This window comes from Coregonus clupeaformis, chromosome 11, assembly GCF_020615455.1.
Source record: "Coregonus clupeaformis isolate EN_2021a chromosome 11, ASM2061545v1, whole genome shotgun sequence".
Taxonomy (NCBI): Eukaryota; Metazoa; Chordata; class Actinopteri; order Salmoniformes; family Salmonidae; genus Coregonus; species Coregonus clupeaformis.
This window is the reverse complement of record NC_059202.1, coordinates 28,305,833-28,322,119: the sequence shown is the minus strand read 5'-3', so window position 1 is coordinate 28,322,119 and position 16,287 is coordinate 28,305,833. Positions and strand designations below refer to the sequence as shown.

The 16,287-nt window shown below is 45.4% G+C and overlaps 1 protein-coding gene across 1 annotated transcript in view; it reads left to right on the top strand.

Annotated features, from left to right (window-relative positions):
- The window catches only part of LOC121537624 (ras-related protein Rab-6B), a 173,370-nt gene that overhangs the window by 146,741 nt on the left and 10,342 nt on the right, over positions 1-16,287 (top strand). Inside the window, exon 7 of the mRNA XM_041845208.1 lies at positions 2,608-2,674. Within this exon, the coding sequence (XP_041701142.1) occupies positions 2,608-2,674 (67 nt within the window). The remainder of the gene's footprint in view (positions 1-2,607; positions 2,675-16,287) is intronic.

Sequence of the window (16,287 nt, the reverse complement as noted above, 5' to 3'; positions counted from 1 at the left end):
CAGACGGATTACCAGGACGTGTACTCAGAGCATGTGCTGACCAACTGGCAAGTGTCTTCACTGACATTTTCAACCTCTCCCTGACATAGTCTGTAATACCAACATGTTTCAAGCAGACCACCATAGTCCCCGTGCCCAAGGACACTAAGGTAACCTGCCTAAATGAGTACCGCCCCGTAGCCCTCACGTCTGTAGCCATGAAGTGCTTTGAAAAGCTGGTCATGGCTCACATCAACACCATTATCCCAGAAACCCTAGACCCACTCCAATTTGCATACCGCCCCAACAGATCCACAGATGATGCCATCTCTATTGCACTCCACACTGCCCTTTCCCACCTGGACAAGAGGAACACCTACGTGAGAATGCTATTCATTGACTACAGCTCAGCGTTCAACACCATAGTGCCTTCAAAGCTCATCACTAAGCTAAGGATCCTGGGACTAAACACCTCCCTCTGCAACTGGATCCTGGACTTCCTGACGGGCCACCCCCAGGTGGTAAGGGTAGGTAACAACACATCTGCCACGCTGATCCTCAACACGGGGCCCCACAGGGGTGCGTGCTCAGTTCCCCTCCTGTACTCCCTGTTCATCCATGACTGCATGGCCAGGCACGACTCCAACACCATCATTAAGTTTGCCGACGACACAACAGTGGTAGGCCTGATCACCGACAACGATGAGACAGCCTATAGGGAGGAGGTCAGAGACCTGGCCGTGTGGTGCCAGGATAACAACCTCTCCCTCAACGTGACCAAGACAAAGGAGTTGATTGTGGTCTACAGGAAAAAAAAGAGGACTGAGCACGCCCCCATTCTCAATCGACAGGGCTGTAGTGGAACAGGTTGAGAGCTTCAAGTTCCTTGGTGTCCACATCACCAACGAACTATCATGGTCCAAACACACCAAGATAGTCGTGAAGAGGGCATGACAAAGCCTATTCCCCCTGAGGAATAGGCTTTCCTCAGATCCTCAAAAATGTATACAGCTGCACCATCGAGAGAATCCTGACTGGTTGCATCACCGCCTGGTATGGCAACTGCTCGGCCTCCGACCGCAAGGCACTACAGAGGGTAGTGCGTACGGCCCAGTACATCACTGGGGCCAAGCTTCCTGCCATTCAGGACCTCTATACCAGGCGGTGTCAGAGGAAGGCCCTTAAAATTGTCAAAGACTCCAGCCACCCTAGTCATAGACTGTTCTCTCTGCTACCGCACGGCAAGCGGTACCGCAGCGCCAAGTCTAGGTCCAAAAGGCTTCTCAACAGCTTCTACCCCCAAGCCATAAGACTCCTGAACATCTAATCATGGCTACCCAGACTATTTGCACTGCCCCCCCCACCCCCACCCCATATTTTTACGCTGCTGCTACTCTGTTAATTATTTATGCATAGTCACTTTAACTCTACCAACATGTACATATTACCTCAACTACCTCAACTACCTCAACTAGCCGGTGCCCCCGCACATTGACTCTGCACCGGTACCCCCCTGTATATATAGCCTCCCTACTGTTATTTTATTTTACTTCTGCTCTTTTTTTCTCCACACTTTTTTGTTGCTGTTGTTTTATTTTACTTTTTTATTAAAAAATAAATGCATTGTTGGTTAAGGGCTGTAAGTAAGCATTTCACGGTAATGTCTACACCTGTTGTTTTCGGCGCATGTGGCAAATAAAATTTGATTTGATTTGATACTCACCACTGCATCCTGTATGAAAAGGATCTGGTCCTCATTAAAGTCCCGTAGATCACTTCACTATTCCTTTTTTGTATACAAAGTTCTACTACACAAGCTTCCAACTTACCTAACTTCGTTGTTGAAGTACAAAAACATGAGTTGCCAAACCCGTTCACAGGGTTGGTTAACTCTTGAGGTTCCTCGGGTCTCCACCGAACAAGGTAAATCCTCTTTTAGTTGGGGACCTTCTTGGGGACCTTGTTATTGAGGAATGTTTTAATTTAAAGTATTGATTGGGGACCTTCTTATTGAGGAATGTTTTTCTGTAATATTCTGTTGTGCTGTATTTTTGTTTGATTTTCATTGTATCTTGTTTTGATTTTGATTTGATTTTGTCTGATGAATTGTATATGCAGGACTCCCTAGTGAAAGAGACCCTGGTCTCAATGGTGCCTCCCTGTTTAAATGAAGGTCAATTAGAAATAGGAAATAGGTACTATGGGAGATCAGAGATGTGATGATCCATCCCTCTTCCTCCTGTACTATGGGAGATCAGAGATGTGTTTCTCTGTAATTGACTTGAATGTAATGAGAAGGGCAGTAGTCCCCAGAATGGGTATGGTGTGACGGAGAGGGTATGTCAAGCTGGCTGTCACCCAACCCATCCAACAGAGGATATGTCAAGCTGGCTGTCCCCCAACCACCCGTCCAGTGTGACTGACTGAGCACTTTCTGCCTACCCCTGGCCTAGTGCATGCTGGGAGCTTCCTGTCTGAGCGAGGTGATTGGGTCCACAGGTGAGGGGGGGGGTGGATGGATGAGACACCCTCTTTCTCTGTTGGGGAGCATATATGAGTCACAGTGTTCTGATTCTCTCTCTCCCCCTCTCTCTCTCGCTCTCTTCCCTTCTCTCTCTCTCTCTCCAGCTGTTTCGGCGTGTGGCGGCTGCCCTTCCCGGGATGGAGAGCACGCAGGAGGCGAGCAAAGAGGGAAGTATCCTTTTACAGAACTTAGGCCTCAGCTCTACTCAAGGTAACAGTAATGGTTTATTTGGAGGTTCTGAATGCGCTGAAAAGGTTTTAAAAACAGGTTAAAAAATAAGTGTCTGAAAACATCCCATTTACCAGTATTTGTTAGTCAGGTTGGAGAAGAATGTGTGTAAGATTGTAAGCGCTTTAGGAACAGCCACCTAGTCTTACTGAGTAGAGTAGATCCACTCAGAATATAATGGTCACATCTACAAGTAAACTAGTACAATCAGACAAACATTTAATTTTCACTCATTTAGCAGACGCTCTTATCCAGAGCGACTTACAGAATTGAGCACATACATTTTCATACTGGTCCCCATTGGGAGTCGAAACCACAACCCTGGAGTGGCAAGCGCCCATGCTCTACCAACTGAGCTACACGGGACTAAGTGCCTTGACTTAAAAAGATGTTAAGGCACAGGAAAACAAGGTTGACCTAGTACTCAGTAGGAACTATGCTCCTGCCTCTTTCTCAGACCTCTCTTTACTGACAGGGAACCTTTCTGGTCTCCTCTCTGAAGGCCCAAGGTTCTCCAGAGTTAAACTCTGACAGGGAACCTTTCTGGTCTCCTCTCTGAAGGCCCAAGGTTCTCCAGAGTTAAACTCTGACAGGGAACCTTTCTGGTCTCCTCTCTGAAGGCCCAAGGTTCTCCAGAGTTAAACTCTGTCAGGGAACCTTTCTGGTCTCCTCTCTGAAGGCCCAAGGTTCTCCAGAGTTAAACTCTGTCAGGGAACCTTTCTGGTCTCCTCTCTGAAGGCCCAAGGTTCTCCAGAGTTAAACTCTGACAGGGAACCTTTCTGGTCTCCTCTCTGAAGGCCCAAGGTTCTCCAGAGTTAAACTCTGACAGGGAACCTTTCTGGTCTCCTCTCTGAAGCCCAAGGTTCTCCAGAGTTAAACTCTGTCAGGGAACCTTTCTGGTCTCCTCTCTGAAGGCCCAAGGTTCTCCAGAGTTAAACTCTGACAGGGAACCTTTCTGGTCTCCTCTCTGAAGGCCCAAGGTTCTCCAGAGTTAAACTCTGTACAGTGGTGGAGTTCTAACTCTGTGTTCATCTGGTCTTCTGGTCCTCGTCCAATTAAAACGGGCTCGCTGCACGACACGCTACTAGACGGCTAGCTGTGTTTGAGCTGTGGGGCCTGACAGGCTCCGTGTGGTCGGGGTGAGAGGGTGCAAGATGCAGGCGCTGACGGGGTTCGGGGAGCTGCGTGTCCGTCCGTGGCAGAAGGTAACAGGCTTCGTCTCGCCTCGTCTGGGCTGGGCTGTGTGATTTAATGTAGTGTCAGGAGTCGTCTCACCTCGTCTCGGCTGGGCTGTGTGATTTAATGTAGTGTCAGGAGTCGTCTCACCTCGTCTGGGCTGGGCTGTGTGATTTAATGTAGTGTCAGGAGTCGTCTCACCTCGTCTCGGCTGGGCTGTGTGATTTAATGTAGTGTCAGGAGTCGTCTCGTCTCGTCTCAGCTGGGCTGTGTGATTTAATGTAGTGTCAGGAGTCGTCTCGTCTCGTCTCGGCTGGGCTGTGTGATTTAATGTAGTGTCAGGAGTCGTCTCGTCTCGTCTCGGCTGGGCTGTGTGATTTAATGTAGTGTCAGGAGTCGTCTCGTCTCGTCTCAGCTGGGCTGTGTGATTTAATGTAGTGTCAGGAGTCGTCTCGTCTCGTCTCAGCTGGGCTGTGTGATTTAATGTAGTGTCAGGAGTCGTCTCGTCTCGTCTCAGCTGGGCTGTGTGATTTAATGTAGTGTCAGGAGTCGTCTCGTCTCGGCTGGGCTGTGTGATTTAATGTAGTGTCAGGAGTCGTCTCACCTCGTCTCGGCTGGGCTGTGTGATTTAATGTAGTGTCAGGAGTCGTCTCGTCTCGTCTGGGCTGGGCTGTGTGATTTAATGTAGTGACAGGAGTCATCTCGTCTCGTCTCGGCTGGGCTGTGTGATTTAATGTAGTGTCAGGAGTCGTCTCACCTCGTCTCGGCTGGGCTGTGTGATTTAATGTAGTGTCAGGAGTCGTCTCACCTCGTCTGGGCTGGGCTGTGTGATTTAATGTAGTGTCAGGAGTCGTCTCGTCTCGTCTCGGCTGGGCTGGGCTGTGTGATTTAATGTAGTGTCAGGAGTCGTCTCACCTCGTCTGGGCTGGACTGTGTGATTTAATGTAGTGTCAGGAGTCGTCTCGTCTCGTCTCGGCTGGGCTGTGTGATTTAATGTAGTGTCAGGAGTCGTCCGGCTTCAGTCATCAGTCAAGTCACACAGTGTGAGTCCCTACTGGCACCCTAAACCCTATATAGTGCACTATGGGCCCTGGTCAAAAGTAGTGCACTATAAAGGGAAGAGGGTGCCATTTAGGATACTCTCTATCACTCTTTCTTCCTTTCTCCCTTCCTCTCTCTCTCTCTCTTTCTCTCACTCTCTCTGTCTCTCTCTCTCTCTCTTTCTCTCATCTCTCTCTCTCTCTCTCTCTCTCTTTCTCTCACTCTCTCTCTCTCTCTCTCACTCTCTATCTCTCTCTCTCTCTACCTGTCACTCTCTCTCTCTCTCTCTCTCTCTCTCTCTCTCTCTCTCTCTCTCTCTCTCTCTCTCTCTCTCTCACTCTCTCTCTCTCTCTCTATCTCTCTCTCCCTTCCCCTATCCCTCTCTCTCTACCTGTCACTCTCTCTCTCTCTCTCTCTCTCTCTCTCTCTCTCTCTCTCTCTCTCTCTCTCTCTCTAAAACAGAAATATGGGTTGTATTTACAATGGTGTTTGTTCTTCACTGGTTGCCCTTTTCTCAATGCAACAGGTCACAAATCTTGCTGCTGTGATGGCACACTGTGGTATTTCACCCAGTAGATAAGGGAGTTTATCAATATTTGTTTTCAAGTTCTTTGTGGGTCTGTGTAATCTGAGGGACATATGTGTCTCTAATATGGTCATACATTTGGCAGGAGGTTAGGAAGTGCAGCTCAGTTTCCACCTCATTTTGTGGGCAATGTGCTCATAGCCTGTCTTCTCTTGAGAGCCAGGTCTGCCTACGGCGGCCTTTCTCAATAGCAAGGCTATGCTCACTGAGTCTGTACATAGTCAAGGATTGTCTTAATTTTGGATCAGTCACAGTGGTCAGGTATTCTGCCGATGTGTACTCTCGGTTTAGGGCCAGATAGCATTCCAATTTGCTCTGTTTTTTGGTTGATTCTTTCCAGTGTGTCAAATAGTTATCTTTTTGCTTTCTCATAATTTGGTTGGGTCTAATTGTGTTGCTGTCCTGGGGCTCTGTGGGGTCTGTTTGTGTTTGTGAACAGAGCCCCAGAACCAGCTGGCTGAGGGTACTCCACTAGGTTAATCTATCTGTAGGTGATGGCTTTGTGGTGGAATGTGTGGGCATCTCTTCCCTTTAGGTGGTTGTAGAATTGAATAGCTCTTTTCTGGATTTTGATAACTAGCGGGTATAGTCCTAATTCTGCTCTGCATGCATTGTTTGGGGTTTTGTGTTCCACACGAAGTATATTTTGCACTACCTGTCATTGTCAAGAAAATAATAGAATCTATAGCTGGTATGATACAGCAGTGTTCTACAGTGTGTGTCACATTGGAGCTAAAGATATGGTCAGCCTTCCATCACAGCATGCTGCACCCTGATCATGTCCTCATCAACAGCTGTATCTGTGCCTAGGGAACAAGTGAGACTCACTCAAAAAAACCTACCACCATATATATATATATATCCAGCAAATTGCCAATCCTCAATTCAAAATGATGGACTTTGACGTCCAAACGAATGGACAGAGTAGTTGAGAGTCCTGCATAAACAGATACAGCATGATGACCATAGAGCTCTCTGCTTTGAATCGTTTTAGTGAGAAATGGTTAATCGTTTATTTTCTGTCCCCAGTGTTAGTGGTCCCCACAGGGTAGGCAGGCTAGGGTTTCTGAATGGCCTTGCATCCCCCAATAACCCGTTTAATTTCCTAGAGTCTCAGACAGAACCCTACATCAAGCAGGGAAAGAACATCAGCCCCTTACATGTGACACAAAAAGACCCTCAAATCGAAATTAGTTTGAGGACGGATATTAGTGTTAAATCAACAAAAGTGAGGATTTGTTCCTTTGAAACCACTAGCCAACCAGAACTCAACCATGAATCTAATATATTTCAGCAGAGGCTTTTATGCAAAGTGACTTACAGTAATGCATGCATACATTTTCTTATGGGTGGTCCCAGCAGGAATCGAACCCACAATCCTGGCATTTGCAAGCACCATGCTCTACCAACTGAGCCACAGAGGAAGTCTACAGCTGGTTAAGACGGTTTCTGTTCACAACGGAAGTGTCAGCAAAGCTTTAACCTGATCAACAGCATCTTGGCACCAGAACAATGTTTAATCCAGTGAAGAGCCCGACAGCACAATTGAACCCACTTGACTATAGTGCTGGCTGGCTGGCTGGCTGGCTGGCTGTCCCCTCCACCATTCACCTCTAGTAGCAAGCACACTGTCAAGAACCCTTGAACATTTACAAGCCTATAATAGGCGAATGCTTAGTTATGGTGTCTGAGATTTGGCCAGTTGCCTTTGTTTTTCTTCATATAATATAGACCAAATGGATAGTTGAGAGTTATATTCCTGTTCTCATCCTACTCTGTTCTGCTCTGTTCTCTTCCTACTCTGTTCTCATCCTACTCTGTTCTCATCCTACTCTGTTCTCATTCTACTCTGTTCACATCCTACTCTGTTCTCATCCTACTCTGTTCACATCCTACTCTGTTCTCTTCCTACTCTGTTATCATCCTACTCTGTTCTCATCCTACTCTGTTGTCATCCTACTCTGTTCTCATCCTACTCTGTTCTCATCCTACTCTGTTCACATCCTACTCTGTTCTCATCCTACTCTGTTCACATCCTACTCTGTTCTCATCCTACTCTGTTCTCATCCTACTCTGTTCTCTTCCTACTCTGTTCTCATCCTACTTAGTTCTGCTCTGTTCTCATCCTACTCTGTTCACATCCTACTCTGTTCTCTCATTAATATTTCTATTGTCGCAACCCCTATTACTAGCCTGTTCAACCTCTCTTTCGTAACGTCTGAGATCCCCAGAGATTGGAAAGCTGCTGCGGTCATCCCCCTCTTCAAAGGGGGTGACACTATAGATCCAAACTGTTACAGACCTATATCCATCCTGCCCTGCCTTTCGAAAGTTTTTGAAAGCCAAGTTAACAAATAGATCACCGACCATTTCGAATCCCACCGTACCTTCTCCGCTATGCAATCCGGTTTCCGAGCTGGTCATGGTTGCACCTCAGCCACGCTCAAGGTCCTAAATTATATTATAACCACGATCGATAATAGACAGTACTGTGCAGCCGTCTTCATCGACCTGGCCAAGGCTTTCGACTCTGTCAACCACCGCATTCTTATTGGCAGACTAAATAGCCTTGGTTTCTCAAATGACTGCCTCGCCTGGTTCACCAACTACTTCTCAGATAGAGTTCAATGTGTCAAATCAGAGGGCCTGTTGTCTGGACCTATGGCAGTCTCTATGGGGGTGCCACAGGGTTCAATTCTTGGGCCGACTCTTTTCTCCGTGTATATCAATGATGTCGCTCTTGCTGCTGGTGACTCTCAGATCCACCTCTACGCAGACGACACCATTTTGTATACATCTGGCCCTTCATTGGACACTGTGTTAACAAACCTCCAAACGAGCTTCAATGCCATACAACACTCCTTCAGTAGCCTCCAACTGCTCTTAAACACTAGTAAAACTAAATGCATGCTCTTCAATCGAACGCTGCTGGCACCCGCCCACCGGACTAGAATCACTACTCTCGATGGGTCTGACCTAGAGTATGTGGACAACTACAAATACCTAGGTGTCTGGTTAGACTGTAAACTCAACTTCCAGACTCACATAAAGAATCTCCAATCCAAAGTTAAATCTAGAATCGGCTTCCTGTTTCGCAACAAAGCTTCCTTCACTCATGCTGCCAAACATGCCCTCATAAAACTGACTATCCTACCGATCCTTGACTTCTGCGATGTCATTTACAAAATAGCCTCCAACACTCTACTCAGCAAATTGGTTGTAGTCTATCACAGTGTCATCCATTTTGTCACCAAAGCCCCATATACTACCCACCACTGTGACCTGTACGCTCTTGTTGGCTGGTCCTCACTACATATTCGTCGCCAAACCCACTGGCTCCAGGCCATCTATAAATCACTGCTAGGCAAATCCCCGCCTTATCTTAGCTCATTGGTCACCATAGCAACACCCACCCGTAGTATGCGCTCCAGCAGGTATATCTCACTGGTCATCCCCAAAGCCAACACCTCCTTTGGCCGCCATTCCTTCCAGTTCTCTGCTGCCAATGTCTGGAACGAATTGCAAAAATCTCTGAAGCTGGAGACTCTTATCTCCCTCACTAACTTTAAGCATCAGTTGTCAGAGCACCTTACTGATCACTGCACCTGTACACAGCCCATCTGAAATTAGCCCACCCAACTACCTCATCCCCATATTGTTATTTACATTGTTATTTATTTTGCTCATTTGCACCCCAGTATCTCTATTTGCACATCATCTCTTGCACATCTATCATTCCAGTGTTAATACTAATTGTAATTATTTTGCACTATGGCCTATTTATTGCCTTACCTCCATAACTTGCTACATTTGCACACACTGTATATATATTTTCTATTGTGTTATTGACTGTACGTTTTGTTTATCCCATATGTAACTCTGTGTTGTTGTTTTTATCGCACTGCTTTGCTTTATCTTGGCCAGGTCGCAGTTGTAAATGAGAACTTGTTCTCAACTGGCTTACCTGGTTAAATAAAGGTTAAATAAAATAAAAAAAATAAAAAACAATTGACAAGGTATGCAATGGTGTGTAATGGTGCTGTGGTAGTGTGGCACACTGGATTTCATAGGCTGATTCCCAAATGGCACCCTCCATTAGCATGCCAGGTAACACTTTACTTGACACCCAGCGTCATAACATGTTATGACAGGTTATAACCATCTCATAATATGTAATATCAGCTGACGTAACTTGTCATAACCTGTCATAATATGGTCATAACCCATATATTTACACCTGTTGACGTACAGCACCAGTCAAAAGTTTGGACACACCTACTCATTCCGGGGTTTTTCTTTATTTTTACTATTATTCTACATTTAGAAAATATGATGGAATATAAAAGAAAATAAATACCTTTGCTTGTATCTTGGCATTCTCTCAACCAGTTTCATGAGGTAGTCACCTGGAATGCATTTGAATTAACAGGTGTGCCTTCTTAAAAGTTCATTTGTGAAATTTCTTTCCTTCTTAATGCATTTGAGCCAATCAGTTGTGTTGTGACAAGGTTGGGGTGGTATACAGAAGATAGCCCTATTTGGTAAAAGACCAAGTCCATATTATGGCAAGAACAGCTCAAATAAGCAAAGAGAAGCAACAGTCCATCATTACTTTAAGACATGAAGGTCAGTCAATCCGGAAAACTTCAAGAACTATGAAAGTTTCTTAAAGTGCAGTCGCAAAAACCATCAAGCACTATGATGAAACTGGCTCTCATGAGGACCGCCACAGGAATGGAAGACCCAGAGTTACCTCTACTGCAGAGGATAAGTTAATTAGAGTTACCAGCCTCAGAAATTGCAGCCCAAATAAATGCTTCACAGAGTTCAAGTAACAGACATATCTCAACATCAACTGTTCAGAGGAGACTGTGTGAATCAGGCCTTCATGGTCGAATTGCTGCAAATAAACCACTACTAAAGGACACCAATAAGAAGAAGAGACCTGCTTGGGCCAAGAAACACGAGCAATGGACATTAGACCGGTGGATATCTGTCCTTTGGTCTGGAGTCCAAATTGGAGATTTTTGGTTCCAACTGCCGTGTCTTTGTGAGACGCGGTGTGGGTAAACGGATTATCTCCGCATGTGTATTTCCCACCGTAAAGCATGGAGGAGGAGGTGTTATGGTGTGGGGGTGCTTTTCTGTTGACACTGTCTGTGATTTATTTAGAATTCAAGTCACACTTAACCAGCATGGCTATCACAGCATTCTGCAGCGATACTCTATCGCATCTGGTTTGGGCTTAGTGGGACTATGATTTGTTTTTCAACAGGACAATGACCCAACACATCTCCAGGCTGTGTAAGGGCTATTTTACCAAGAAGGAGAGTGATGGAGTGCTGCATCAGATGACCTGGCCTCCACAATCCCCTGACCTCAACCAAGTTGAGATGGTTTGGGATGAGTTGGACCGCAGAGTGAAGGATAAGCTGCCAACAAGTGCTCAGCATATGCGGGAACTCCTTCAAGACTGTTGGAAAAGCATTCAAGGTGAAGCTGGTTGAGAGAATGCCAAGAGTGTGCAAAGCTCTCATCAAGGCAAAGGGTGGCTACTTGAAGAATCAAAAAAATCAAAAAATAATTTGTTTAACACTTTTTGGTTACTACATGATTCCATATGTGTTATTTCATAGTTTTGATGTCTTCACTGTTATTCTACAATGTAGAAAATAGTCAAAATAAAGAAAAACCCTTGAATTAGTAGGTGTGTCCAAACCTTTGACCGGTAGTGTATATTACATAAACATATTGTTGACACAAGTAGGCTATGGTGTAATGGCATGTTTTGCTTTGTGTGGTAGGGTTTGTGGGTTTTGACACTGTTATGTAGGTGTCATAACCAGCCATAAAATAACGCAATATATGTCACAACAGGTCTATATATATGTGTCATGACAGTGTTATTACCATATTATGACAGGTTATGACAAGTTATGTCAGCTGTTATGACATATTATGACATGGTTATGACCGTGTCGTAACATGTTATGACACTGGGTGCCATTTGGGATGAGAGCACAGTGTTTCACTGGAATGTCCACACACTCTGATCCTCTCCAACCGCTAGAAACTTCACACCATTTCTCTGATCCTCTCCAACCTCTAGAAACTTCACACCATTTCTCTGATCCTCTCCAACCTCTAGAAACTTCACACCATTTCTCTGATCCTCTCCAACCTCTAGAAACTTCACACCATTTCTCTGATCCTCTCCAACCTCTAGAAACTTCACACCATTTCTCTGATCCTCTCCAACCTCTAGAAACTTCACACCATTTCTCTGATCCTCTCCAACCTCTAGAAACTTCACACCATTTCTCTGATCCTCTCCAACCGCTAGAAACTTCACACCATTTCTCTGAGCCTCTCCAACCTCTAGAAACTTCACACCATTTCTCTGATCCTCTCCAACCTCTAGAAACTTCACACCATTTCTCTGATCCTCTCCAACCGCTAGAAACTTCACACCATTTCTCTGATCCTCTCCAACCTCTAGAAACTTCACACCATTTCTCTGATCCTCTCCAACCGCTAGAAACTTCACACCATTTCTCTGATCCTCTCCAACCGCTAGAAACTTCACACCATTTCTCTGAGCCTCTCCAACCTCTAGAAACTTCACACCATTTCTCTGATCCTCTCCAACCGCTAGAAACTTCACACCATTTCTCTGATCCTCTCCAACCTCTAGAAACTTCACACCATTTCTCTGATCCTCTCCAACCGCTAGAAACTTCACACCATTTCTCTGATCCTCTCCAACCTCTAGAAACTTCACACCATTTCTCTGAGCCGCTCCAACCTCTAGAAACTTCACACCATTTCTCTGATCCTCCAACCTCTAGAAACTTCACACCATTTCTCTGATCCTCTCCAACCGCTAGAAACTTCACACCATTTCTCTGATCCGCTCCAACCTCTAGAAACTTCACACCATTTCTCTGATCCTCTCCAACCTCTAGAAACTTCACACCATTTATCTGATCCTCTCCAACCTCTAGAAACTTCACACCATTTCTCTGATCCTCTCCAACCTCTAGAAACTTCACACCATTTCTCTGATCCTCTCCAACCTCTAGAAACTTCACACCATTTCTCTGATCCTCTCCAACCTCTAGAAACTTCACACCATTTCTCTGATCCTCTCCAACCTCTAGAAACTTCACACCATTTCTCTGATCCTCTCCAACCTCTAGAAACTTCACACCATTTCTCTGATCCTCTCCAACCGCTAGAAACTTCACACCATTTCTCTGATCCTCTCCAACCGCTAGAAACTTCACACCATTTCTCTGAGCCGCTCCAACCTCTAGAAACTTCACACCATTTCTCTGATCCTCTCCAACCGCTAGAAACTTCACACCATTTCTCTGATCCTCTCCAACCTCTAGAAACTTCACACCATTTCTCTGATCCTCTCCAACCTCTAGAAACTTCACACCATTTCTCTGATCCTCTCCAACCTCTAGAAACTTCACACCATTTCTCTGATCCTCTCCAACCGCTAGAAACTTCACACCATTTCTCTGATCCTCTCCAACCGCTAGAAACTTCACACCATTTCTCTGATCCTCTCCAACCTCTAGAAACTTCACACCATTTCTCTGATCCTCTCCAACCTCTAGAAACTTCACACCATTTCTCTGATCCTCTCCAACCGCTAGAAACTTCACACCATTTCTCTGATCCTCTCCAACCGCTAGAAACTTCACACCATTTCTCTGATCCTCTCCAACCGCTAGAAACTTCACACCATTTCTCTGATCCTCTCCAACCTCTAGAAACTTCACACCATTTCTCTGATCCTCTCCAACCGCTAGAAACTTCACACCATTTCTCTGATCCTCTCCAACCGCTAGAAACTTCACACCATTTCTCTGATCCTCTCCAACCTCTAGAAACTTCACACCATTTCTCTGATCCTCTCCAACCTCTAGAAACTTCACACCATTTCTCTGATCCTCTCCAACCTCTAGAAACTTCACACCATTTCTCTGATCCTCTCCAACCTCTAGAAACTTCACACCATTTCTCTGATCCTCTCCAACCTCTAGAAACTCCACACCATTTCTCTGATCCTCTCCAACCGCTAGAAACTTCACACCATTTCTCTGATCCTCTCCAACCGCTAGAAACTTCACACCATTTCTCTGAGCCTCTCCAACCGCTAGAAACTTCACACCATTTCTCTGATCCTCTCCAACCGCTAGAAACTTCACACCATTTCTCTGATCCTCTCCAACCGCTAGAAACTTCACACCATTTCTCTGATCCTCTCCAACCTCTAGAAACTTCACACCATTTCTCTGATCCTCTCCAACCTCTAGAAACTTCACACCATTTCTCTGATCCGCTCCAACCGCTAGAAACTTCACACCATTTCTCTGATCCTCTCCAACCTCTAGAAACTTCACACCATTTCTCTGATCCTCTCCAACCTCTAGAAACTTCACACCATTTCTCTGATCCTCTCCAACCTCTAGAAACTTCACACCATTTCTCTGATCCTCTCCAACCGCTAGAAACTTCACACCATTTCTCTGATCCTCTCCAACCGCTAGAAACTTCACACCATTTCTCTGATCCTCTCCAACCTCTAGAAACTTCACACCATTTCTCTGATCCTCTCCAACCTCTAGAAACTTCACACCATTTCTCTGATCCTCTCCAACCGCTAGAAACTTCACACCATTTCTCTGATCCTCTCCAACCTCTAGAAACTTCACACCATTTCTCTGATCCTCTCCAACCTCTAGAAACTTACACCATTTCTCTGATCCTCTCCAACCGCTAGAAACTTCACACCATTTTCTCTGATCCTCTCCAACCGCTAGAAACTTCACACCATTTCTCTGATCCTCTCCAACCTCTAGAAACTTCACACCATTTCTCTGATCCTCTCCAACCGCTAGAAACTTCACACCATTTCTCTGATCCTCTCCAACCTCTAGAAACTTCACACCATTTCTCTGATCCTCTCCAACCGCTAGAAACTTCACACCATTTCTCTGATCCGCTCCAACCTCTAGAAACTTCACACCATTTCTCTGATCCTCTCCAACCTCTAGAAACTTCACACCATTTCTCTGATCCTCTCCAACCGCTAGAAACTTCACACCATTTCTCTGATCCTCTCCAACCGCTAGAAACTTCACACCATTTCTCTGAGCCGCTCCAACCTCTAGAAACTTCACACCATTTCTCTGATCCTCTCCAACCGCTAGAAACTTCACACCATTTCTCTGATCCTCTCCAACCTCTAGAAACTTACACCATTTCTCTGATCCGCTCCAACCGCTAGAAACTTCACACCATTTCTCTGATCCTCTCCAACCTCTAGAAACTTCACACCATTTCTCTGATCCTCTCCAACCTCTAGAAACTTCACACCATTTCTCTGATCCTCTCCAACCTCTAGAAACTTCACACCATTTCTCTGATCCTCTCCAACCGCTAGAAACTTCACACCATTTCTCTGATCCTCTCCAACCTCTAGAAACTTCACACCATTTCTCTGATCCTCTCCAACCTCTAGAAACTTCACACCATTTCTCTGATCCTCTCCAACCGCTAGAAACTTCACACCATTTCTCTGATCCTCTCCAACCTCTAGAAACTTCACACCATTTCTCTGATCCTCTCCAACCTCTAGAAACTTCACACCATTTCTCTGATCCTCTCCAACCTCTAGAAACTTCACACCATTTCTCTGATCCTCTCCAACCGCTAGAAACTTCACACCATTTCTCTGATCCTCTCCAACCTCTAGAAACTTCACACCATTTCTCTGATCCTCTCCAACCGCTAGAAACTTCACACCATTTCTCTGATCCTCTCCAACCTCTAGAAACTTCACACCATTTCTCTGAGCCGCTCCAACCTCTAGAAACTTCACACCATTTCTCTGATCCTCTCCAACCTCTAGAAACTTCACACCATTTCTCTGATCCTCTCCAACCGCTAGAAACTTCACACCATTTCTCTGATCCTCTCCAACCTCTAGAAACTTCACACCATTTCTCTGATCCTCTCCAACCTCTAGAAACTTCACACCATTTCTCTGATCCTCTCCAACCGCTAGAAACTTCACACCATTTCTCTGATCCTCTCCAACCGCTAGAAACTTCACACCATTTCTCTGATCCGCTCCAACCGCTAGAAACTTCACACCATTTCTCTGAGCCTCTCAACCGCTAGAAACTTCACACCATTTCTCTGATCCTCTCCAACCTCTAGAAATTTCACACCATTTCTCTGATCCTCTCCAACCGCTAGAAACTTCACACCATTTCTCTGATCCTCTCCAACCTCTAGAAACTTCACACCATTTATCTGAGCCGCTCCAACCTCTAGAAACTTCACACCATTTCTCTGATCCTCTCCAACCGCTAGAAACTTCACACCATTTCTCTGATCCTCTCCAACCGCTAGAAACTTCACACCATTTCTCTGATCCTCTCCAACCTCTAGAAACTTCACACCATTTCTCTGATCCTCTCCAACCGCTAGAAACTTCACACCATTTCTCTGATCCTCTCCAACCTCTAGAAACTTCACACCATTTCTATGATCCTCTCCAACCTCTAGAAACTTCACACCATTTCTCTGATCCTCTCCAACCGCTAGAAACTTCACACCATTTCTCTGAGCCGCTCCAACCTCTAGAAACTTCACACCATTTCTCTGATCCTCTCCAACCGATGGAAACTTCACACCATTTCTCTGATCCTCTCCAACCGCTAGAAACTTC